The following is a 24,899-nucleotide window of genomic DNA, read 5'->3' as shown; positions in this document are numbered from 1 at the left end:
TTTATCATTTTGACCAGGGCTGAAGTTGATTAAGGGATTTAAGCCAAAACAAACAAAAATAAACAACAAACGAGAAAAAAAAATCTGAAAGAAATATTGATGTATGAGGATTTAATAGCATTTTTTTCTGCTCGATGTTTTCAGCCACTAGGGGTACCAGAGTCAGCATCTAGAACTGCATAAAACATACTAATGCCATCAAATCATTTTTTTGCCAAACCTTGACATATCCAAGAGTCTAATTACCAGCAAAGTTTCATCAACCAACTATTTATTGTGTGTAAAATATTTCATGTTTTGTGTTTTTTGTGATAAATCAATAAAACTTAAAATAATGAAACTGTCATTCAAAAGGTAAAAATCCTGAAAATTATTGTATGTTTGTTAATTTTGAGAAGGTTTGAATTTGTTTAAGGGATTTATGAAGAAAAAAACAGAAAGAAACATTGATATATGGTGATTTTATAGCATTTTTTCGTGCGTGGACATTTTCAGCCACGAGGGGCTCCAATGTGAGGGAGGCATGAGGGTTAATTTTATTGGTGGTACATAATTTATAGATTTTAGGCATTTATAGTCCCCCACAGTCGCCCAGTGTTTCATTGAACTGACTGTATAATGGGGTTTCGCTCAAGCGACGTCCTGGGCGCGGCGAAGTTCGTTTTCCCATGATGCACCTGTGGTTCGTCTCTATCTGGCGCCTTTGCCTCTGCGCAGTCCATCTTGCCTCTCGACGCTGCTGTCATTCTTCTGCACAGCTCCCGTCCGTGTTGTTGTAGTAAATAATGGCGGCATCGGGAGGCGGATTACCATCTCCCGCTACCGTCGCGGGCTTGAGCTCCCAACTGCCGGCGCGGGCTCGCTTCCCGGGTCGGCCGTGCTCAGCTCGCAGCAGGCTGCGGTCGGAGAAACGCACCAAACGCGGAAGGTTGGGCTCGGACGTCGGGGATGTGCCCGCCGCTGAAGAAGGGCCGAGGCCCGTAAACATCGGCCTTGCGTTGAGCGAGGACCCGGCCCTGCTGCGCCTGCTCGGGGTGGCGGAGAAGCACAGCAGGCAGAGAGACGCGGGGTTCGACTCCAGCAGCAGTGAAGAGGTGAATAAGATAACTTTAGCACGTCAGATATATGCATAACAAAATGCCTAATTGGACATAACAGCCATTAAAAAAAATTAAAACTTGTTTGTTACTGAGAGAAAGTATTTTAGCTAGCGCAAAGCTAGTTAGCGTAGCTTGCAAACACTAACCCTAAATAGGGCATTGTAGCTCGCCATCTGCCTGCAGGGTTATGCTTCAGATTCATTAATCGGTGCATATTTAGTCTGAAAACTTCTTCAAATATTAATTTTCTGTTTTGAAGTTGCAGCAGCCATACATACAGTGCATACATACACACACAGAGCTTTGTTTGCATGTAACGTTGAAGAACATTAGGCGGAAACTTTGGCGGTATGATAACAACACTAATGCGTTTTGTTGTGGAAACCAGTGGATGCCTTTGTTTATTCATCCTCTGAGACGTTATGGTTGAGTTGAACTTCCCACTCAGGGCTGATTATCATCCTTACGTAGTTTAAACGTTGCTGCTGTTAACTTGGGGGATCACACGCTCCACGTTGGAGCTGTCAGCTGATTGTGTTTTGACCGTGTGGTGTCACAGGAAGCCGCACAGAAACGTTACCTCGACGTTATAATAAAACAAAAAAATTACTGACATTTTTGTTTGCCGTGTGCCTTTCTAAAAGCTAATGTAGCATAGTCAATGTTTACAAACATGCATCACTCCCATCATTGAGAGACTGGTGTCAATCAGGGGTCTTCAACGTTTTTTAGACCCCTTAGCTGAAGATACGAAGCAGGGACCACCCCGACTACAGATATTTTATTCAATTAAATATCATATTAACTTGGGCCCAAAGCCCATAGACACAGCTTTTTATTGTGCATGCAATGCAAAGATATAACAATGATCATTATGAACATATTTATACATCATATGTTAATGTTGAACATACATTGGGAGGCACATCCAATCCTTCAGCTCAATTGTATTTGTGCATGGTTGCCTTTAGTGGCTGCCTTGCCTATAAAGCTAGTAAGCCTATCATAAAAGTTGTGTAAATGTGTTTATTTATTTTGTTCACGAATGTATCTTTGCTAATGATATGTTGCATTCACGATAAAGTACATTTTGAGACATATTTTATATATATAAAAAAAAGAAAAGGGTAGTGTTGTCTGTTAATGGTCTGCATCCTGCAACATCACAATAAACGTCGCTTGCATGGGCTTTGACACGAATCATGACTTATTGCCGAGTGCCTGTCCACCTGCTGAAATCGAGTGGTTGATTGACATGTTTGAGAAAGTCCAGGGGCAACTAAGGATGAAATCTTCACGGTACTGCAGTGTGTAGCCAAGGGGACAAGTTATGATGCTGTATAACTTTCAGTTGCACATTCAATGACAAAAGCCTAGAAATGCAGGCATAAAATTAAAACGCTATGCTGTGTTATTTATTTGTATGTATTGAGAGAGGTTTGCTTGACAAAAGGTTTTAGATGCTCTGTGCTCAGCTTTGCTCCCTAACTGGTAAGAGCAGGAATCATTCATTATGGGATGTAAATATCAAATGACGAATAAGAGAGGATGTACCACACTGTCCATATTTTCAGGGTGTCTTCTTCATAGAGACCAGTGTGTTAGATATCATTCACTTCTAAGGTGGACTAGTTGTAGCTCCATCCAGACAGAATGGCGATAATGATATAATGCCGAATTGGATCTAATCATATTCTTTAATCTCCAGAGCAGGGGATTTAGTGTCTGACATCAGTCGGTCTTCACTGATGCAATCCCCTTAGAGTGGACCGTAACAGGGTCACATGGCTCATGTTAAAGCTCGTGGGGGCTGCTCAAAAAGAGTATCACACGTAACTTAGTCCCACACACTCAAGCTCTGCAGGGGTTTGAAATGACAGTAGGGGGTTTCATCACTGACAAATCTATGGAGTCGTTATTTTGCACCTGAAGATGGATGTGAGTAATTGGAAGTTAAGTTTAAGGGTGCTTTTGTTGTGCTGTGCTGTGTATCTTTGCATCTGAGGTAGAAATGTGCCTGAATGAGAGGATGCTGGAGGCTGACTGTTCAAAGGACAGGGTTTGTACGGGTGCTGGAAATCCTTCAAAACACTTATATTTTAGTGTGTTTCGGTGGTTTGAAAAGTGCTTGGATTTTGAATAAAGTGTTTGAAATTTATGTTATGTGGTATTGAATATATATTATATGAAACAGAAAAGAAGATCTCTGTATTTGAGAAACAGCATTTTCTTCATGAAAATGACTTTTAATGATTAACAGATTATCAAAATAGTTAGTGATTATATTTCTGTAGATCTATTAGTCGAGTTAGTTTTCCTTCTATTGTCATCCTTCTGTAGAAAGCTGTCTCAAAACATCATGCATCATACATCTGATTTAATTTGACCATCAAGTGCAATAATAAGTATACTGAATATACTGTATGTACTGTATACAAATATGAAGTTTACCACAGCTGTAAGGTGCTGGAAAAGCATGAAAATGCACCTTGAAGTGCTTTAAAGGATTGAATTTGACTTTGGAAAAGGTGTAGGAACCCTGAAAGGCCTTTTTTTTAATTTTGTAGTGATAGAGTATGATTGCTTATTTCCAGAACTCGGCTATCTTAAAATATGACTCTTAGGGGAGAATCGGGCTAAAATGTTTTTTTATTCCACTGTAACTTGAGTGCTTCAGATTTATTACGGAGAAAAAAATGTCATATTTCACTAACAATAAGACACATGCAGAGAGATGGTGCACAGGCAAATAATCTGCTGAGTTATATCTAGTTGACATGGATTGAAACCAAATCTGCTTCATTTGGTGCCTCAGCACTGTGCTGATGCAACTCTGGAGTAAGAGTACAGAGCAGTGCAGGTGCTGAGACATATTTTCAGCAGCACTAGCCTAATGCCTGATAATCAAAGGGTGACTCAGAACAGAAGTGGGTGAGAAATTACTTAAATTAATTCCCACATCACATTCAGGATTTGACCTGAACCTAAATGTTAACCTACAATATATGAGTGTGTTCAGGACATAAGGGCCCTCAAAAGTTTACGCACACTGGACGACCCCCCCCCCCCCCCCTCCTAAAGTACAAACAAAGTTATCCACAGCTTCAATAATGAAATACTAAATATGTAAATAAAGGGTTATTTTCCTCCTTTACTAAATTCCTAATTTACACGAAACAAATACGTAAACTTTTTTCCTATAATGTTTTAAATCTTTTATAGGGTAGACAGTGGGTTGGTCAGTTTACCACATGAATCCAAATATTCAGTTTCCCCATTTATTGGTCATCGCATGACTGATGATACATTATAGGCCAGTCTTGAGGGCCCCTGTCTCCTGAACGGTTGGTCATTCTGGTAAATCAAACCATGGTCTGACACTCATATAGGTTAGCATGTAATAAAAGGTGTTCAGAAAGTGACTTCTGAATACTTCTAAGTACTTGCTGAACCCATTCATTATCATAGTTTGAATCAAAATACTGTTCTGTCTAAATAGTAATTGTTTCATCTTCTCTTACATTAGCTCTGTTTTTAAGGGAATGCTGGATATAAATGATATTCTATAGTTCAAAATGATTTTGTGTTCATTTGCATGTTATGTTATATTTGATATGAAGTCATTTCATCGTCAGCTATAATAATAATAATAATAATAATAATAATAATACTAACTTAATTTATATAACATTACTCGTAACATAAAATGCAGCTCACAATGCTTCATGGTGGGTGTTTTTGGTCTGTAGCAGGTGGTGTACAGCTTACCTGCCTTCATTTCAACTTGTCCAAATATATTACAGGTTTTTACAAGTTGTGCTTTCTGTGTTTTTATCCAGGAGGAAGGTTTTTCTGGATTTGGGACCACAAAAGTTCATCCACAGAACGCTCCTCAGTCATCGTTACTCAGCCAAGCAAAGCCTCCCCAAGTTTCAGGCGGTTCTCCAGAAGCAAAGCCTCTCATTGGAAAAATTATGCCCAAGAGCCCAAAACAGTCTCTTATTGGGAAAATTGTACCAAGGCTCCCTAAAGAAGACCAGAGTGACAAAGAGAGCCCACAGAAAGACAAAGAAATACCCAAAGTGATAATTACATTGCGTGGAAAGCAGTTAGCTGTCACTGCCAAACATGCAAACGATCAGGCCTCAGGTACACAGAGCAATACGAGATCAGCTGACTTCAGGAAAGCTGGAAAATCAGCAGTCTCAGGCAGGACCCAAAACCAAACAGCCGCTGCCTTAGTTGGGGGCACAAAGAAAGCTTCCAAGGTCAAAGAACCAGGCGAGGTGTCAGAGGACTCAGACACAGACCATTCCCAGCCACAGAGAATTGTGAAACAAATAAGGGAGTTTCGAATTGGGCAAACCAGACGCACATCTCAAGTCGCTCTGTCAGTTGCATCCTTTCACAAACGGCAGAGGAAGAGAATGGTTAAAGGTATGGGTGCCTCTCCAGAGGCTGGAACCGAGGCCGGTGCCCAGAGTGGAGAGGAGGCAGCAATGCCCCTCGAGTGTATAGCCGTAGATTCCTCTAAAAAAAAAAGGCACAAAAAACGAGGCAGACCTTTGCTTGGGCTCAGGCGAAAGCCACCAAAAAACGATCCAGACAATAGACGTCCAAAACTGGCAAGAAATCGCACTAGGCGTGTTTTTTACGCATATGTACCAGAGCCCATTCCGGGCCCAGAGTTGCCCGGCGTGGAACAGCAGCAGCTGCAGCGTCACAGTGTAACTCCGTCTGAGGGTGAGCCAAGCTCAAACAACTCCTCCACTCCTGTAATGAGTGCACGGTCATCACGCGTTATTAAAACTCCAAAGAGGTTCTTGGACGAGGAAATTATTCCCTTCCCGAAGGGTCCTCTGTCAACATGGCTAAAAAGTCAACAAAAAGAGGAAGATAAGACAAGTCCGTCCTGTCATGAGACAAGTAATTATGGAAACTTGCTGCAGTCAGACAGTGACTCTTTATCTGTGGCTGACAGCCCATCGGCAGAAACAAAGTTTTCATCAAAGCCCAAGCCAGGCGCAAGCCACCTAGAGATCTACAAGAACCTGAAGAAACTGACCTTGAAGCTGGCGGAGAAGAAGCAAGGCACTGAGGGGGGTTATACACATCATGGCGGCGGTTTGACGTCTCACGTCAGGAAGAGACGGAGGTCAAAACTCATGATGGAGGAGATGGACTCTCCTGGAGTTGTGAGGAAGCTAGCCGTGGTGGTGAACGCTGACATGGAAGCACGCTCACATGTGTTGTTAGGAGAGACAGCCATCAAAGGTAAGGATCCTTGTGTAATTATTTAGAAAGATCTTGATACTGTCTTTTATTCATATTTGTAGAGATGCACAATCCATTTTTTTCCTGATCCAATGTCATGCCTACCCCTAAAAACCTGCAATAATCCACTCTTTTATAAAATATCAACATTTGAGTTCAACATCTTGTGTAATATTCCATCCTACATGCTTTATGTAATACAGACAAGTCTTCTTGTCTTTCACTATATTGTATATAGAGACGCACCGATCCAGTTTTTTTCTGATCCAATCTGATACCGAAACCTGGGCTGAGCGTATCGGCTCATACCTGATACCGATCCAATACTATTGTTGAATGAATGAACCGTATAACTTACAATGTGAGTGAAGGCATGACATAAACATTAAGCCTTGTTAAAATAAAGGTAAAAAATTAACTTAATATTATTTATTAACAAATATCAAAGGGTCCATTAGCAGCAAACAAACATAAATAACACATCCATGTAAAGTGCACTGCGAACAGATGTTTAAAAATGTGATATAAGACCCTAACGTGTTGCAAACAGAATTGAAGTGACTAGATCGCTGTAACTGTATTGCTGTTTATGATATTTATAAAAAAAGAAATGACCGGATCGGCCTCATTCATCCGATGTCTGATCCAGTTAATTAGTCAATATTGGAGCCGGTAATCGGCGCTGTGCATCCCTTATATATTTATATATAATGTTTTAATTGTTCAGTGAGTATAAATGAGAATACACAGTTGATTTCAGGTTAAACAGGGGGTAAAAAGTCTAAAATGGAGACTTCAGGCATTGGTTAATTCTTTATTTCTGCATTTTTAGTTTTAAACTTCATCGGACAAGTCAAATTAGAACGAAAAGACTTACTGGAGAACCCAACACCTCTCCACGCCCGAGAACAGAATGAAAAAATGTAAAATATCTTGGAAATTGTAAAGAGAATTCAACAAATTGATGTGATCGATTGCTTCACTGTTTAATTCATAGGCGTTTTCAATAGCGGGTCCTACAATTACGAGGCTACGGTTGTGCATCTGCTAACCAGGGTCGCTTTATTCACGCTGTTTTGTACAGATGAAGCAGGAGGCACGACTGGGGAATGTCATGAGACGGTGGAAGTCAGCGGGCCCAGCCATCGAATTGGTCTCAGTGGAGCTAACAAGAAGATGCTCCACCTGCTGAAGAAAGCCAAAGTCCAGCTGTTCAAGATTGATCAGCAGAAGCAGCTTAAGTTGTCACAGGTAACAATCAAAAGGAAAGAAGTTTAAGAATAATTAAAGCTGTTCCTCAGCCAGGTATATATATATATATATATATATATATATATATATGACTGAATACTGTAGATAGCTCCAAAGCCAGACACTATAATCCCTAAGGCTAATAATAAATCAGTGACATTTGCGGTTTCCAGACGCTCAAAATGAGAATTTATTGCTGCTCTCAGTTTTATATTACAAATCAGATTATAAGCAACTTGACTATTTATTTAGGAACATATAGTAATATTATGTTGTAGCATTTCTTACATAACACTGTTTTTTCTTCCTCGCCTGGACTGACAGTTGGGCTCCAGAGAATCACGAGCACCAGTGACTGGAAGGAGGAGGAGGAGGAGAGTCGATGTATCTCTCAAAGACATCGGCCCTCAGGTAATAACTTTTAACGTGGAAATGTGTGTTTTTAGTTGTCTTGTTTTTTCTTGTTTGGGGCCAACGTTGTCAAAAGTATCAATACCACATGTGTCAAAACGATATAATGAATAATGATGAACCTGTTTGCAGGTTGTTAATAGATAAAAAAATGAAAAATATCCTATTTTGCTTGTGATGGATATATTATACTAGTATTGTATCAAAGTTTAAAATTCTGGTATCGTGACAACATTGGTTCTTACATTGATCGTTTATTTATGTGCAGGGGAGAATCCCCCCTATTAAACTCTGCCTGTGTTTGTTTTTGTGTAGAAATATCCTTAAACACACAGTGTAAAGGTGTTGAGCCATAAAGAAAAACACGTGTTTGTACATTTAGCAGTGGAAAACCAACATCAGCTGCTGCTGCTGTATATCAGAATACCAGGAAATAGGTTTATTTGTCAAGTGTAATTTGTGGTCCACCTTCAAAATAAATCAATTCCGTAAAAATCAATGGAGTGATATATAAGACAGTAATAGCACCTCAGTGTTAAGGTCATATTTTAAGGGAAATATATTGATTTTTTACTTTTGCACTTTTAAACGGGTGGGCTCAACATTAACTTTTAAAAGTGGTTGCCAGGCTGGGAACCAGGTATCAGCTTAGGTTGCCATTTTTAGTCACTTTATATTATGAGTAATTAGAATAGTATACAGTATTACATCAGCCTAATAATAAAAATCAAAGAATAAAAGCTTGGATTACAGGAACCAAGCAATATTATTTTCTTTAAGTTGTTCACATAAATCACAGTTTGATTTGCTTCGCCACTGAATCTAAAACAGATGTCTGTGCAACCGCTAAAGGTTTATCAGCAGCATTGTCTGGTTCCCGCTCTGACCGTAACCGCGATATTTAAATGTCCCTGAAGTTCTTATCAGGCGGTTAGCTACACTTTGTCACCCTACCCGCTTGGATCTGCGTGATCTTCCTGTGCTCCTCATGTGAATAGACAAGCAGACAAACACTCCCTGAGTAAACACCAGGCGCTCTTTGCGTGGTAACCATGGAAACGGCTTCTGTGCACTCCTGCAGGTATAAACATATTTTCTTTATAGGCTATATCAACATATCAAAATATATATTCTAGAAAATATTGGAAGAAAGAGTCTATAACTTGCATAACTACAAACCTTTAAATACTAATGAGTTAAGTTCACTCGCTCATTCTCTGCATTTAATTTAGCCTTGGACCGGCGTCAAAGATTGCTGCTGCAGCTTTAATGACCAAGAGGAAGCAGCAACGGTCATTGTGGGTTATATTTTATACATTTCAGGGACCTCACAAACAGCAAGGATCAGTCTCTCGTGCGTTGACTCACACCCAGACACACATTTGTCAGATTGCTCGCTCTTCCATACCTGCCCACTCGCCCTCATTAAAAATGAACTAAATTAAAGTGCATTAGTTGCTTCCCGTCTGAAAAGTCTGTATGAATATATTTAGGGGAACACACTTTGCTGTTTGCTGTCCCTATTTTTACATGTTTAAAACAACAAAACAATTGTATCAGATATTTCTACATGTCACCGTATTTATTCTGTGTGTTTGTGTGCAGGAGCAGGTGCTGGGTGGTCCAAGGATCAAACACGTGTGTCGAGCAGCAGCAGTGGCTTTGGGACAGCCCCGTGCCATGGTGCCAGATGATATCCCTAGACTCAGCGCCCTGCCACTTCACGAGAGAGAAGGCATCACCTTTTCTCCCAAAGTAGAAGGTACAGTGCATCTACATGTGTTTTTTCTTCTTTTTAAAGCAGAATGCAGAAATGAACTTTTCTGTGACTTTACTAGAGGACATTGCATTGCACTGTGTCTGTGCAAGAATTACAATTGAGGTTTAATGAGCGAGGAACTGAAGTTTAACATCACTGCAGTCATTGTTTGTGATAACATGAAGGAAATTGAAGCTGCTAAGATCCTAAATGGGATAATTCAGTATGAAACTCGTTCTTTCTGGTTAGGATCTGGTTGAAATGTCCAGAAAGTGGTGCAGAACACGAATTATCGACTTAAACACTCAATTAACTAAAAGGCTTTAGAACATACTTTAATTGATTGTAATTAATTGAAATATATTTATTGCCGGCTGTAGGCAGTCATTTTAGTTATAAAATGTTTTTGTATCTAACCACAGACTGGTGCACGCGTACTAAACTGAGGATTGTTGCACCACTGGCTTGTGCACACAGGAAGCTGTTCAATCCTGTTTTGTTGTGCTTCAGTCAGCACCATCAGACCTGCAGCAAACACTGTCGCTGCTGCTTAAACAGCAGCTATGAAGCTCATCAGCTCATAATGGGAAAGTGTTGATTTTTAGCAAAAACTTAAAAAGAGCGGTACCCGACTCCAAATGTTGTCAGTCATATCAAATTTGGCTTTTATTTCCACAGCCCTTTGGTCTGGCTCCACTGGCTCAACAGACATACCATCATCAACGTAGGGTTCTCTGACTGATGGTTCAAATCTTCAACATTTAGGGGGCTGACTTAAACTTAAATTAATTAATAATTTTTCATCTGTAAATCCATCCATCTGTTTTATGATGGCTCTCCAGATCCAGGTCACATTAAAACAATTAATTGTATAATTAGAACTGATTGTTATATACTGCTGTGAGATAATTGAAAAATGGGATTTAATAGTGAACATTTCAAGGCCATGTCGCCACCACAGATTTTCCATCATATTTTTCTTCAGGTGCATTGCTTGTGGCATTAAAACGGCCTTAAAGTGTTCAGCAGCTTACGTCCCTGCAGCGTATTGCAATGTGTGCAGCATCAATTGTTGCTACTGTGCAGTTGGGGTTACTACGATCCTGGAATAGTCCGGATTACCTCGTCATTCAGAAACTGATTGTAAAAAATAGATCGACTTGATACCGTATATAGCCACGCTCTCAGGTAGGTTTACTGTTTTTCCATCCAATTGCTCCAAAATGCTTCATTAGCATTGTCCAAACTTAATACATTTCTGCCAGTTTTTGTTTGGCAAAGCATCTCTGCTAATGTATTATTATATTATTATTATTATTATTATTATTATTATTATTATTATTATAAAACATTTACCAGCTAAAATATTCTTTCAAACTGGCATAGTTAAGCTTCTGCAGTTATGAGCACACAACCTAGCTTAATGTAGTTGTAACTAAGATATTTGCCAGCAAAAATATCTTTTGTCACACACAGATTAGCCACCGCTGTTGGAAAGCTTTACCCAACACTGGTCGAGTGAGCGTCACTCAGTATGAGGTGAGGAAGTGCCGTTTGACAAGTAGACTTACTGCCCTGAACTCTGTCTCCTAATGAACACATCTAGTGCTGTTGGGAAACACGGACCCAATGTTATTCCAGCTAAATTATCCATTTAAAAACATGACCGTAATTTATTTCTGTCTGAAGTTGCTTTGTGCCAGCTGGCATTAAAATACTACCACTGGGGGATGCCAAAGGAATTCAGTTTCAAATCTATTTATGGTACCTTTCAAACCTAAAAGGGTCAGGAAGGAGCATTTCTGTGTTCATCCAGTCACCTAACTTTGTTCTAGAGTGCCTATTTCTTATTTCCAACACTTCAGGCAGCCAGTTGTAATGTAGCTGTAGATACTAGACAAACAAAAGACCTGTAAATGAATATATAAGCACCTCCAGTCACAGCAGTTAGACCTGTAATGTGTCCTGCAGACTGAATAGTAAGTTTTTGGCATCCAAAGATGTCACTCCCCACATCACATGTACTTAACAATGTATGAAATATACTCTATGTTGTGGCTCTTTTTACTCATCCTCCCTGTCTCTCACTTACAGATGTGGAAGAAGATGACGATGACGATGGCGATAACGTCTCTGATCAGGGCGGGGCTCAGTGGGTTGTCCCTCAGGAACACATCCAGCGGAGAAGGAGGGGGAGGGGGAAGGGCCACAGGTTCAAAAAGCGGAAGGCCCAGGGTCGGTATATACCCGGTGGAGTCCGAGCCCGGCGCTGCGGGCGCTGCAAAGGCTGTTTGATCGAGCAGGACTGCGCAAAGTGTATCAACTGCCTCGACAAGCCCAAATTCGGGGGGCCCAACACCAAGCGGCAGTGTTGCATGTAAGTTAAACTCAGAGATAGTGAATAGACTAATTTTACTGCAGATTTCTGTGTTTCATGGGCATTTCTCACACACCACTGCTGATCTTTTAAAGATTACTTCTGTTTTAAGACATTAGCTCAGGCCTGTAAGAGCTTGCAGCATGAATAAATCAAATATTTAAATATAAAGATCATAAGTTTTTCCTACTTTTTCCACTTGAAATTTACTTTAGGTGTGCAGACTTCCTGCTAGATGAAGAAATGCCGCAACACTGAACCATGCATTAGCTTACCTTACCTCTGATGTCAAACATATGTACATTGTGATTACCTTAAATTCAAACATTAGCAAGCACAAACAAAATGGTTAAGCACAAACAAGTAAAAGCCGGTGTAATTCTGTCTGATTTTTCTAAAGAATAAAAAAATGAAAGCATTTGGTTTTGTTCCCATTTGAAAACCTTGAATGTTTTTGAATTTGAGAGGGAAAAATCAAGGCCTTGAAATATTTTGTGAATAGACAGATTTTCACTGCAGGTGCTTTAATTGATATATTTTGTGCAAGAATAGAAGGTGGTGTGTTGTTCTCATCATAGAAACTCTCAGGGTTGTAACAGTAATTATACTTGATCCGTGCTGTGTTGGGTCATCGCATTTAAGGGGATTGGGCCTTGAAAGTCCTTGAATTTGATGTTAAGGAGGTGTGGGAACCCTGAACTGAACTGGGGAAGTTTGTGAATTATTGATATTATTTACATTTTGCAGTGCTTAACCGAGTTCTAAAAAGTAAAATACTTATTTACCTAAGCATCTTTGTACATGAAACATGAAAATGACTTTTTATGTCTTTCCAGTAAAACATATTAAACATTGCAGTTATTGAAGGCAAGTTGACTATTACAGTTAAACACATTCATAGATGTCTACCACTTCAGATACTTTACTTTGGATATAATTACATTTGACTGTTTCTTCTGCCCTTAGATATAAGAAGTGTCAGCAGATTGAGAAAGCCAAGTTTGAGCGCATCGTCAGACCATTGAAACGTAAGTGATGTTGCTCCTGCTCATTTTTTACCCCTGAGTGAATGTTTCATTTTCAAACTCATTTGCTGTAATTAATGAACTTAAAGAAAATTCAACAAAAAATCGGACTATTTCCCTGTTTACAAGATTAATCACGGTGCTTCTTTTTCTCAGTCCAATCACGGCAGTTTTCGGGCTCCGTGTCCAGTAGTGACGATGCAAACTGGAGGGGTGAAGTCGCAGACGAGAAGTCTTCCCCGCTGGTGTTTGGAGTCAGGAAACAGTCCCTGCGTAACATCACACCGCGCTCCTACAGCAGCCTGCTGAAGTCTGAATCTGAGGAAGAAGAAGAATATAAGACAGATAAAGATAAGACGGATACATCAGCAGTCAAACTATCTGTAGCTGCTGCTAGTAACCAAGGTAACTAAAGCTTAGTTTTTGTGACTCAAACCTCTCAGGGTGTTCCTACTTGTCAGCTAGAGACATGAACATCTCTGACGTTCATGTCAGAGCTTTGTTGCAGGCCGTGTATTAGAAATGATAACTTTTGTTATGATAACTAACACGGAAGAGATGACGGAGCAGTAAAGGTCAGTTATGCATCAGTAGCTGCACTATTTTCTCTGAATCTCAGCTGTGGTTTCAGCTTCTCTTAATTTCCATCATGAGGCCTTTGAAGCATGTCATGATAGATACGCTCCCTGACACCAACGGGGGATATAAGATGTATTTTTACTGTTGTGTAACGAGGTATTGCATTACGCACAGGGTCTAAAATATATGGTTTTTTTTACTCACTTGCCACTGTGGCTGGTCACTGAACATTACTACTACTAAGAACACTTTAGAATTGTAAACACTTAGTACACTTGGTAGCAGACAATAGTAATATGGAATATATCACGTAATCCTTATCCTCAACTCTTTTTAAATTAGGAATTTGAATCGTGTCTGCCATTGGGGCAGGCAACCGGACTTGTACCGGCTACAGTCCACATTTACTCTGTATTTGGCAGGTGGCAGGTGCTAATTACATTCCTGCATGATGCACACTTTAGTATGTAGAGAATTACACAATGACATACAGTAACTACACATAGGTCCCCATAAAGGTATGGGTAATTGACATTAACTATGGTATTTCCTCTGACCTGTTTGTGTAATTTGTGCTGATAAAAAAAAAAACCACATGGAGCAAGCTGAGGAAATCAACAGTCAAATCAGCTCTCCCTCATCTAGGAAAGCCATTTTCAACGCAAACATCTTCTTGGCTAGAGTTTCTACTGGTCTTAATCACAAAGTAAATGTGACATAATAATAAACTAAACAAACAAAAACATTTGAACTGATAAAACCTAAAAAAAACCTTAGAATCAGAATTGTGTCTTAGATCTGTTTATGTTCTTTTGGAGATCTCGCTCCTAAACATGGCGGATCACTGCCAGACGACCCTCCAGCTGAGGCGGTGAGGCCTCGCCGGCCGTTCTCCAAGGGATCTGGGAGACCCAGAGCCTACAAGGTAAAAACCATTTCCCTCCTCCCTTCCAATGTTCCACCTGATCACACCTGGGTCAAACTGTATTTTGGGAAAATGTTTTTTTGCTTCAGTTTGTATTCGAAAAAACGACAATAAAAAAAAAAAGGTGATTAAAAACAGTGTTAAAATTGTTTATATCTCAAACAAGATGTATCATTTTAAATTAAGACTAACGTGAATATTCATGATTCAGACAACAAACGCATATTTCCAAGTAACACTTTGCCCAGGTTGGCATCTCACTTTTTTCTTCATTTTAATTGAATTACCTGTTGGAATGAATGAGTCTAATCTCTCGCATTTAGCCTTGCTATTCGTCTATTTCTGACTTTAAAGTTTCTCATTCATTATTAACCAACTTGCATGTGCTTAATGTCATGTTTTACGAATTATAGAGGAGTCAGATGTGTTCATGATAAAACACAATGTAATCTTTATCCTCAACGAAAGGAAAAAAGGAAGGAAAGGAAAAACTCACATCATGTTTAATTTATCATTTTTACTTTACACATAATTTAGCCCACATGAGTGATATTATAATATTATATAATATTTTCTTCTCTGATCAAACATCTACAGTACAGCATTCTGCGCACAGCGTTTACATTGTATGAGCATTAAACAAAGGACCAAAAATTGAATTACAATAATTTAAAAGCCTAACTAATACTACTAATAATAATGGTATAATAATGATAAGTATATTTTATGATTATGTTGATGTGAAATTCCAACATCGCTTTCTAACGCCACTAATTTTAATGTTGAAGCGGCTATTCTACTCCGTCATAACTCGAGTTAAGATGAAGCATTCATCTTGGCCGCGCTGCCTGACTCTTTGCTTCTGCTTGTTGTCGCTGGCATGTGCATTTGAGTTCTTCAGATCACATGCAAAGCTATACATCAGACTTCTGATTCAGCAACAGTTCTGCTCGTCCTCTGTCTTGAACAAATTGTTTTAGTGCCAATGCACCTGATTTTTTTTAACCATTTTTTAAATTTGCATCATAAGAAATTCCCCTATAATTATGTGTCAACGCTGATGAATAATTCGTCTTCCTCCTTCCAAAACACACCAGCAACCAAGGAAGCCAACATATTTTGAACTGGAAGCAAATACTCATAATCAACAACTTGTTGTGGCATTTTAATGTTTTGCTCAAGGAGCTCAAAATAGAGAAGAGGTCGGGGTGTCATATCCCATCATATCTTTGGGGTATAACACATGGGCTGTAAAATCTGGACACCAGTATCCTATGCTGTAACACTCCAACAATGCAGCTCCAGTTACACTATACATGTGTCATATCCCATAGCTCCCATGTGGTCAGAGACCGCTCTCAGCTTTCATTTAATAGCCTTGTTTTCACCAAATATATCAGATTTTATTAGCCGCAGATTTGTCCACAGTGCCCACCACAGCGTAGGAGTTCAGTGGCAACTTTTCTTTAGAAGAAGAGCTCAGCAGAATGTAATCTCATTGGATGACCTGCATGTGATCATGCTTGCACCTTTGAAAATACATATAAACTACATGCATGTACTGTGCATGGCAGGCCCATCTAAACATGCATGTGCATGTGTCTGAAATCTTGACTAAGTCAGTTGGTTCAAGGCATTTTTACTGCTGTCTGGAAGTGTGACCGTGAGACAAGAGACTTCTGTTTATCTCCTTTTAATAAAGAAAAGCAAGCTTAACACAAACAAACAAAAAATCATTAAGTTATGTTATAAGCCTCTTATACTATTTTCTAGCATTCTTGCAGAAATACATATATAGCATCAGCATGCCGCACATTGAACAGGGTAAAATAGACAAACCCTTTATTGAAACTAACAAGCTGAGAGAAAACCCCCTTGCATCTTACTGTGAACTCTACTGTTGTGTTTTAGGAATAAAATAATGCAATAGATGTTTAATTTAACAACCTCATATCTGCAGTTGTCGGCGTAACTAGAGGGAGATATAAATCCTTTTTTTTTAATTTCATTACTTGATTCAAGAGATCTGATGTAATCTCCCTATTTGCATTATACAGCTTACATCCCAGATATGTCATTTTTTAAGTTATAAGTGTTCTAGTGTATTGACAGTTTAATTTCTAAATTTCTAAGTGTTTCTTTTTGTCTAGCAGCCTCTGAACTGGATACATGCAAACTTTACTTATGTGTGTGTCAGCCACACCTCTGTGTGTCTACTGCTGCTGTATGCGTTTGCTAAATCTTCTTTGCCTTTTCTTACTTCTTATTCCTGGCTAACGTTCTCACAGTCATGGTGCTTTTCTCCTTTTCTGCTGCTGCCGGTCGCCGCCTCTGCATGTCACTAGTATTCGTGTCACTTTGGAACCTTTCGTGCTGGTTGGCTTAGGCAGTCCCCTCCTCCACAGGAACAGGAGAGCACGGAGGAGACGGAGCCCAGAGAAACCAGCCCACCCAGGAGCCCTCTGCCGAAGCTGCAGAAGCAGCTACAAATACACTTACACCGTCTGCCTGATTTTATCCTGCAGTCTGCTCTGTCTGTGCCAAAGCGGTGTCCCCAGTGTCCGGATCAGAGTGCTGCACAATTGCATCCATTTTTGTCCCCGCTTTTAACGCATCCTGCTATTTCACATTCAGTACCACAGAGTCCTCCAGAACTGTCCCAGCCTGTAGTGCATCCTGCTATTTCACATGCAGTACCACAAAGTCCTCCAGAACTGTCCCACCCTTTAACGCATCCTGCTATTTCACATTCAGCACCACAGAGTCCTCCAGAACTTTCCCAGCCTGTAGTGCATCCTGCTATTTCACATTCATCACCACCCTGTCCTCCAGAACTGTCCCGGCCTCTAGTGCATCCTGCTATTTCCCATTCAGCACCACAAAGTCCTCCAGAACTGTCCCAGCGTGTAACACATCCTGCTATTTCAAATTCATTACCACCCTGCCCTCCAGAACTGTCCCAGCCTGTAATGCTTCCCGCTTCTCCACTTTCATCACATCCCATAACCGACTTGAGAAAGAAATCTCTGCTGTTACGTCTGCACCGTTTGCCCCAGACTCTGGTGCAGTCAGCCTTGCATTTGCACAAATGTATATCATCTCAACAACAAGCTTTGACAGAGGTTTCGTCAAAGTTGTGTTTTCAACAGCATGCAGAGTCCGAGGCGCAGCACCCAGATGTTTTGACTGAGACATACAAAGCTAACAAAGATGAAACTGTGCAAGTGCTCCCTCAGACTGTGGATCCACACACAGAGTTACAGGAGGACATGCGAGAGGAGCAGGAGGACAGACCACGGGATCGGCCTGAAGAGGAGAAGGATGCTTCTGTAAAGGAGATGGTGCAGCAAAACTGTCCAACTGACAAACACTATGTCCTTCGTTCCCAGAATCCTGCAGAGTGTGCAACAGTGAACACCCTCTCTGGGTTAACTAACGGATTTCCCCAAAAGGGCCTGTTGCAGAACAAGTTCAAGATTCGCGTGGACTTCAAGGTGAGTTTTGGCCTGTGTTGGGTGGCATTTATGTATTTTTATATACATTGCATTCATCCAAACACACAAAACGTGTGTATTACGTGTGTAAGTCTTATTGATTTTAAATGAAATGATCGCTTTCCTCCTGCTTACCTTTTTTTGCCTTATGTCCACCAGGAGGACTGTGCTGTCCAGAACGTATGGCTAATGGGCGGCCTCAGCATCCTCACGTCTGTCCCCACCACACCACAACCTGTCTGTCTGCTCTGCGCCAGCAAAGGACGGCATGAGGTAAATCTTTAACGGAGTTTGAAAACTGATGATAACCATGTTCTGAGAAATATTGAAGTTCTTTCCGTTTACATTTTACACTTCATATCTCCAGGCCCATGTTTGCTTTTGTGTTTTGGTGCCCTGCAGTGCCAATAATAACACCTTTTTGTTTCCCACTTCCTTCAGATGATATTCTGCCAGATCTGCTGTGAGCCTTTCCACAGTTTCTGCCTCTCACCGGAGGAGCGCCCCCAGAAGGAGAACAAGGAGAACTGGTGCTGCAGGCGCTGCAAATTTTGTCACGTGTGTGGCCGTCGAAGCAAGAGAATGAAGGTATGCAACCCAGCATCAGTTACAGTATATTAAACACCAACGTTTCCTAAATATGTTTATGGATAGGTTCACAATTTTTCTTAGTTGCGTGCCCGTATAAACGTTGAAACAGGATTAGTTGTTGCATTAAAATATCAGATCGTTTAAATTGGGTTATATTTACAGCCACATGAGTAATCAGAAATATTTCATCTTATTGCAAATGATACTTACACTTTGGCAAGTCCTTATTTTAAGCTAATTTTGTGGTATAGAGCATATTTTTAGAGAAACCTATAGATGGAAAGTGTCTTTATTGGACATGAACCTTTTTTTTGATACATGTTACATTTTGGCTTTCACCTTCCTATCTATTTTTTGATACTTTTTATTGAATGGATTTAATATGCTACACTTTGTCGTAGGATGTTTTACATGAAATACAAGGAAATATTGCTTTAAGATATTTTTTATGAAGCATATTTGATGCTAGTCAGATATTTACTCCATTAATGAACATTTAATTAATGCACCCCTCTGTTTGTTTCGTCTCTAGCCTGTGTTGCAGTGCAGGAGATGCCAAACCTCCTACCACCCTTCCTGCTTGGGACCAACGTACCCTAAGCCATTGAACTGCAGCATGCCTTGGGTAACTGCTTGAAAACCTTTTACCCCCTGGAGCACTCCCACAGTTTTTCTTCTTTACCTAAAATGATATTGTGTTTGTGCAGGTGTGCATGACATGCATTCGGTGTAAAAGCTGTGGCGTGACTCCTGGGAAGACTTGGGACTTGGCCTGGAACCACGAGCAGGATCTTTGTCCCAGCTGCACTACCCTCCACAATAAAGGTAGCTTTCAGTCCACAACAGTGTTTTCTAGAGACTTTGTAACCGTATTCGTGAAGGTGCAGTAAATACATGGTTCATTATTAGACTTGTTTGGTTAACTTCACTAAGTTCCACTAAGTCAAACAGCCAAAATACACACGTCCATTATATCCAATTGAAGCTGGTACACGGACCACAGAACTCAACTCTATACTGATGCAATTTTATCCTATCTACATCCAGCTATGCGTCCCTCTATCTGTTTAAATGTTTTTAAATAAATACTACATTGTACCAGAAGCAATGTGAAGCAGCAGAGCAACCTTGTGGGTGCTTTTACACTTCACATTAAAATGATTCAATCAAATCAGTCCATGTATGTATCCATGTATCCAGTTAATTAATTCAGTACCAGTAAATATAGCCTACACTTCCAAACCCTGCATAAAACAACTGCATTATCACAAAACTCAATATGCACCTAAACTGGCAGCAACCACTCGCTACAAAGACCAAGTCTGTTTAGCAGGTAAGAAACCCTGCTGCGCCCTGCCTACGTGACCTGGGGCCTCCCTGCCCCGTGTATTTTGGCTGTAATTTTGTTTAGAAGGATCACCTAGACTTGTATGCATAGTACGCGTTTAAAGGTATGGCTCTAGAAATGGATGATGCAACTAATGTATGATCTGTGTCTACATCAGGTAATTTCTGCACAGTCTGCCACAAGTGCTACGAAGACAACAACCAACACACTCAGATGATTCAGTGTTCAAAGTGCAGCCACTGGATTCACTACACATGTGAAGGAATAACTGGTGAGTAAATCAAACTTTCAACACAGTCCAACACTTATCAATTCCTAGTTTGGTGTTTGGTGTAAGATTAACACCATCTTAAGTTCATGTATATGGGAGAATTATAATATGAGCCTACATCTTAATTACTTAAAAACAGAAATAAACACTTAGAGACCTACTTTTATTAAATTATATGTCTATTTATACATGTAGAGCACAGTGTAGAAAATTATATGTGAAATTATTTTTGTCAAAAAAATCAGGCCATTTACAAAGTTTGGGGGGCACTTTTATAAAATGGTAATGTGTACAAAGTTGAGTCAACATGCGTAAATAAAAGGAAACAATTGCTATTATCAGTGCACTACTTCCCTGATTTTCTGAGTGTGTGTTAGAGACGGGAAAAGGAAAATAAATGAGTTGAATCAAAATAAAATAATGGCCTAATGAAGGATTATGATATTGGCCTAAACTTGTAAATATAGCTGTTTTGGGGCATTTCTTGTCCTTTGCCCTCCTTCTTTTCTGACACTAGTAGAACATGCACACATGTTATATACTGAGATCTAATCCTAATCACCATTATATCCTTTAAAATGTGTCTTTTTTCGTCATTTCAGATGAGCTGTTTGAGTTGCTGCCAAGCCAACCAGAGGAAGCGTTGTTCACCTGCTCACCCTGCAGCCAGACTGAACACAGCAGCCTGAAGGTGGAGCTGCAGAGGAGGCTGATAGTCGGGCTTGAGGTGGTGCTCACTGACCTCCTCTCCAACGAAGCCACGCAGCACCTCCTTATCTGTAAAGAGGTGAGATTTTACCCACAGGACCTTAACAGATAATATCCCAAGAGTCTTATATTTGAATTTATCAGTAATAGTCAATCAAGAATAACACTTTTTTAAAACTTTTGCCTTCCCTTAAAATCACAGCAAAAAACCTTTTGGTCATCTCTATCAGACGGCAGATCCAGTCCTCATATTTAAACTGTTTTTGTGTTTCAGTGTCAGGAAACAAACGAAACACAATTCGTCAGGGAACAGCAACCAGTGTGTGATCTGAAGGCCATTGAGATGAAGTTGAAAGGGGGCGGTTACACCTCATTAGTGAGTATATTCTTCCTGATTATCTACAGCTCTTCCTGTTTTATTCCTGCGTATGCAACAAAACAGTCATTAATAAATACAATACAGCAAGTGCCATATTTCTTCGAAGTTCTTCTTGTGACCGAAGCCCTGACCTTTTTTTTTCTCCTTCTCGCTCCTTCAGAAAGCTTTCCATGCGGATGTCGTCTCTGTGATGAGAAAGTGGCAGGAGGAGGAGGAGGAGGAAGAGCTTCTCCTTGAGGACCAGAAACCAACCAGTCAGGCCAGGGCACGCTATGTCAAAGTAAGCTTCGCCCTCAAATCTCCAAAGGTTTTAGTTTGTTCTTAGAAACCCACGCATCATTGATTTCCTCTTCAGTTTCTGTTTGCATTTTAACCTCCTCTGGTTTGTGGAGCGAGTCCTCAAACTTACAATGAAATATATACAAAATATATATATACAAAAATACAGTGAAATATTGTCTAAAATGTCTAAGAATTGACTTTATTCTTCAGCGTAACTTTATTTTTACCTGACTTAAATTTTGTTTTTCTCACAGGTGATTGAGCAGGTGTTCAGTTGGTTTCCTGCAAGCCATCTGAAGAAGTGGAACTCATTATCTGAGGAATTACCAAGGTAATTACAGAGTTCAGTAAACTTTACAGTACTCCTCAATATTTACACACTCATCACTATGTGTATTTGAACCTTGTGGTATAGTTGGAGCTTTAGTCAAATATTTTGTAGAATAAAAGTCTCCCCTCAGGACACAGTTGTCTCAATTGTCCTCTCTCTCCTCTGTTTTACGCTCCTTCACTCTGTAGTGGCATGCTCCCTGAGGCGGTCCTCCCACCATCTAAGGAGCACAGCTATGCACAGTGGCTGGAAAGGACATACCAGCCCAAAGAGTCCAGGGGCCCTCGGGCGGGGAAAACTGACTCTGTGCTATCGTCAGTCACTACACAGCAGTCCGGTGTATCGCACAGCTGCTCTCTGTATTCACACGGTATGGAAACTGTTGCAGCCTGTTCTGGGAGGAATGTGGTCTCAGTCAAAACCTTTGGGCATCCAACTGTGGTTCAGGAGGATCATATCTCTGCAGGTTTTACATTTGCAAATGCAAAACAGAATGTGCTACTTTGTATTATGTTTAGATATGCAGGATATATCAGTGGCTGATAAGCAAGATAATGTTACAATAATTGAATTTCAACCGATTATTGTGCCAGGGGACCCAGAACAACTTAATTAGTCTACATATTAAAGAAATAAAAAAATCAATAAAGGTTATTACAAACAAGTTTAAAATAAATAAACACTGGTCTATTCAAATAATTAAGCTTGTTAATCTAAAAAAAAAAAAATCTATTTTCCTCTTTACAGTTTTGCATTTGAAAGAGTAAAATTATCAGTTATCATATCAAGCAGATAATTATCCGTTATTGCAGCCCTCAAATGCTGCACCGGTACATCTGTAATTATTTTTGCCTTTTCAGGTTTGAAATATATTAATGCTCACTCTTTCTTTCTCACAGGTGTGAAGAGTGATCCGGACACTACCAAGACTGAAGATTGGAGGCAGTGTGCTCTGTGCCAACAATATGGAGACTGTGTTCCCAGGGTGAGTTTAGCTGTCTGACTGTGTTTTTACTGCAGGGGCCGCAACTAACAAATACTTTAATCAGTGAATCTGCAGATTATTTCCCCGCTCCACTGCCAAGTCAATAAGGGCTGAGACCAACGATTATTTTCATTGTTGATTAATCTCTCGATTATTATCTTGATTAATCTGTTGGTTGTTTGGTCTATAAATTGTCCAAAAATGAAAGGTGAAAAGTGTAGCTTAGGGTGATGACCTGAGATGTCTTGTTTTGTCCACAATCCACAAAGCTATTCAGTTTACTGTCACAGAGGAAGAAAGAAACCAGAAAGTATTTGACAGTTAAGATGCTGGAATCAGAGAATTTTGCTTACATGCTTAAATGACATACTGACATTATGTCTGCATTGACTGTATATTATACATGTATGGTCTTTCCTTGAATGTCATTTTACAACATTAAATAGCTTTTCTCTTCTGCTTATTAAGAAATGTGAATGCATTTTCCTCCTGACAGGATGCAGGACGGCTGTTGTACCTGGGACAGAATGAGTGGGCCCACATTAACTGCTGCCTTTGGTCTGCAGAGGTGTATGAGGAGAATAATGCTCTTTTGCAAGTGCACAGCGCTGTCTCAAGGGGGCGCCACCTGGTAAGATATTACCAGGAAATAAAGTGAATTGTGATTATGTTTCTAGTGGCCAGATGTTTATTTGTCACTCTAGCTTTAAGTCTTGTAGAATTGCAGTTGGCACAAGTAGCATAACTCTGTAATAAACCTGTGTGAAAAGGGTTGGGAAATATCTAGTTAATTACTGTCCTTTCTCCTTTAATTTACAGCGTTGTGATCGTTGTGGGCAGTCTGGGGCCACTGTGGGCTGCTGTCTTAACACCTGCCAGAGTAATTTCCACTTCATGTGTGCTCGTGCCCAGAACTGTGTGTTTCAGCTGGACAGGAAGATATACTGCTTCAAACACAGGGAACTTGTCAGTGCGAAGGTATAGACGCAGTTTCTCCCCCAAGCTTCATTTTTATTTTTGTTTTTATCACGGTTACCAATGCACACCTCACACCTGCTGGTTTTCTCTACTTCGTATTGATTTATGGTTTACGATGCTCTTCCAGATGGTGTCTGGGAAAGGGTTTGAAGTCCCTCGACGGGTATATGTGGATTTTGAGGGGATCAACCTCAGAAGAAAGTTCCTCACAGGCGTAGAGCCAGAAACCATAAACATGACCATAGGTAAGAAAGTCTGGGTTGGTTAGAGCCACCTGACTCCTGGACAGAGTATGTGTCTCCATAAAGGGATTTCATATTACTGCTATATATCCAACTTATAATGTGCTGAAACCTTTCCTTTCTCACTTTTCCAGGCTCTCTACAGATTCAGAAACTTGGCGTGTTATCAGAGCTGTCGTCAAACGGGAGAATGTTGTATCCTGTCGGCTATCAGTAAGTGGTTATTGTCATTATACAAGTGATTCGCTGATCTTAACTCTCAGTATGTTTGTTTATAAAATTTTGGAAACGTTGGTGCATCATTATTGTTTTCAAAATGCCTTTTGTTTGGGTATTACTTCTCTTTACGTGAATGCTTTCTTCTTCCCTTCCTTCCTTCTCCAGATGTTCTCGGTTGTACTGGAGCACTGTGGATCCCCGCAGACGCTGCAAGTACACCTGCAAGGTGACAGAAGTGAGCACGCCTCTCCCTGGCGAGGAACAAGATTTGAGGTGGGATAAAGAAGAGAATCACACCATAGTCCACAGCCCCAGCCACCACAGAGGTCAGCAGGAACTTTTTATTTGTTTATTGAACGCCTGGATTGCC

At 40.2% G+C, this 24,899-nt stretch overlaps 1 protein-coding gene across 1 annotated transcript in view; it reads left to right on the top strand.

Moving 5' to 3' along the window:
* Positions 1 to 737: 737 nt before the first annotated feature.
* The window catches only part of kmt2ba (lysine (K)-specific methyltransferase 2Ba), a 33,211-nt gene continuing 9,049 nt past the window's right edge, over positions 738 to 24,899 (top strand). The window contains exons 1-26 of the mRNA XM_083925791.1: positions 738 to 1,094; positions 4,940 to 6,374; positions 7,459 to 7,625; positions 7,950 to 8,036; positions 9,642 to 9,798; positions 11,890 to 12,172; positions 13,139 to 13,200; positions 13,354 to 13,602; positions 14,595 to 14,701; positions 18,091 to 18,195; positions 18,355 to 18,468; positions 18,637 to 18,783; positions 19,319 to 19,411; positions 19,494 to 19,611; positions 20,292 to 20,405; positions 21,008 to 21,192; positions 21,388 to 21,489; positions 21,653 to 21,772; positions 22,029 to 22,105; positions 22,294 to 22,475; positions 23,005 to 23,090; positions 23,587 to 23,721; positions 23,910 to 24,068; positions 24,196 to 24,313; positions 24,445 to 24,523; positions 24,695 to 24,855. Of these exons, the coding sequence (XP_083781917.1) occupies positions 786 to 1,094; positions 4,940 to 6,374; positions 7,459 to 7,625; positions 7,950 to 8,036; positions 9,642 to 9,798; positions 11,890 to 12,172; positions 13,139 to 13,200; positions 13,354 to 13,602; positions 14,595 to 14,701; positions 18,091 to 18,195; positions 18,355 to 18,468; positions 18,637 to 18,783; positions 19,319 to 19,411; positions 19,494 to 19,611; positions 20,292 to 20,405; positions 21,008 to 21,192; positions 21,388 to 21,489; positions 21,653 to 21,772; positions 22,029 to 22,105; positions 22,294 to 22,475; positions 23,005 to 23,090; positions 23,587 to 23,721; positions 23,910 to 24,068; positions 24,196 to 24,313; positions 24,445 to 24,523; positions 24,695 to 24,855 (4,951 nt within the window). The 5' untranslated portion in view covers positions 738 to 785. The remainder of the gene's footprint in view (positions 1,095 to 4,939; positions 6,375 to 7,458; positions 7,626 to 7,949; positions 8,037 to 9,641; positions 9,799 to 11,889; positions 12,173 to 13,138; positions 13,201 to 13,353; positions 13,603 to 14,594; positions 14,702 to 18,090; positions 18,196 to 18,354; positions 18,469 to 18,636; positions 18,784 to 19,318; positions 19,412 to 19,493; positions 19,612 to 20,291; positions 20,406 to 21,007; positions 21,193 to 21,387; positions 21,490 to 21,652; positions 21,773 to 22,028; positions 22,106 to 22,293; positions 22,476 to 23,004; positions 23,091 to 23,586; positions 23,722 to 23,909; positions 24,069 to 24,195; positions 24,314 to 24,444; positions 24,524 to 24,694; positions 24,856 to 24,899) is intronic.

Source organism: Echiichthys vipera (genome assembly GCF_963691815.1).
Source record: "Echiichthys vipera genome assembly, chromosome: 13".
Classification (NCBI taxonomy): domain Eukaryota; kingdom Metazoa; phylum Chordata; class Actinopteri; order Perciformes; family Trachinidae; genus Echiichthys; species Echiichthys vipera.
The sequence above is the reverse complement of the archived record's forward strand: the minus strand, read 5'-3'. Positions and strand labels throughout refer to the sequence as shown.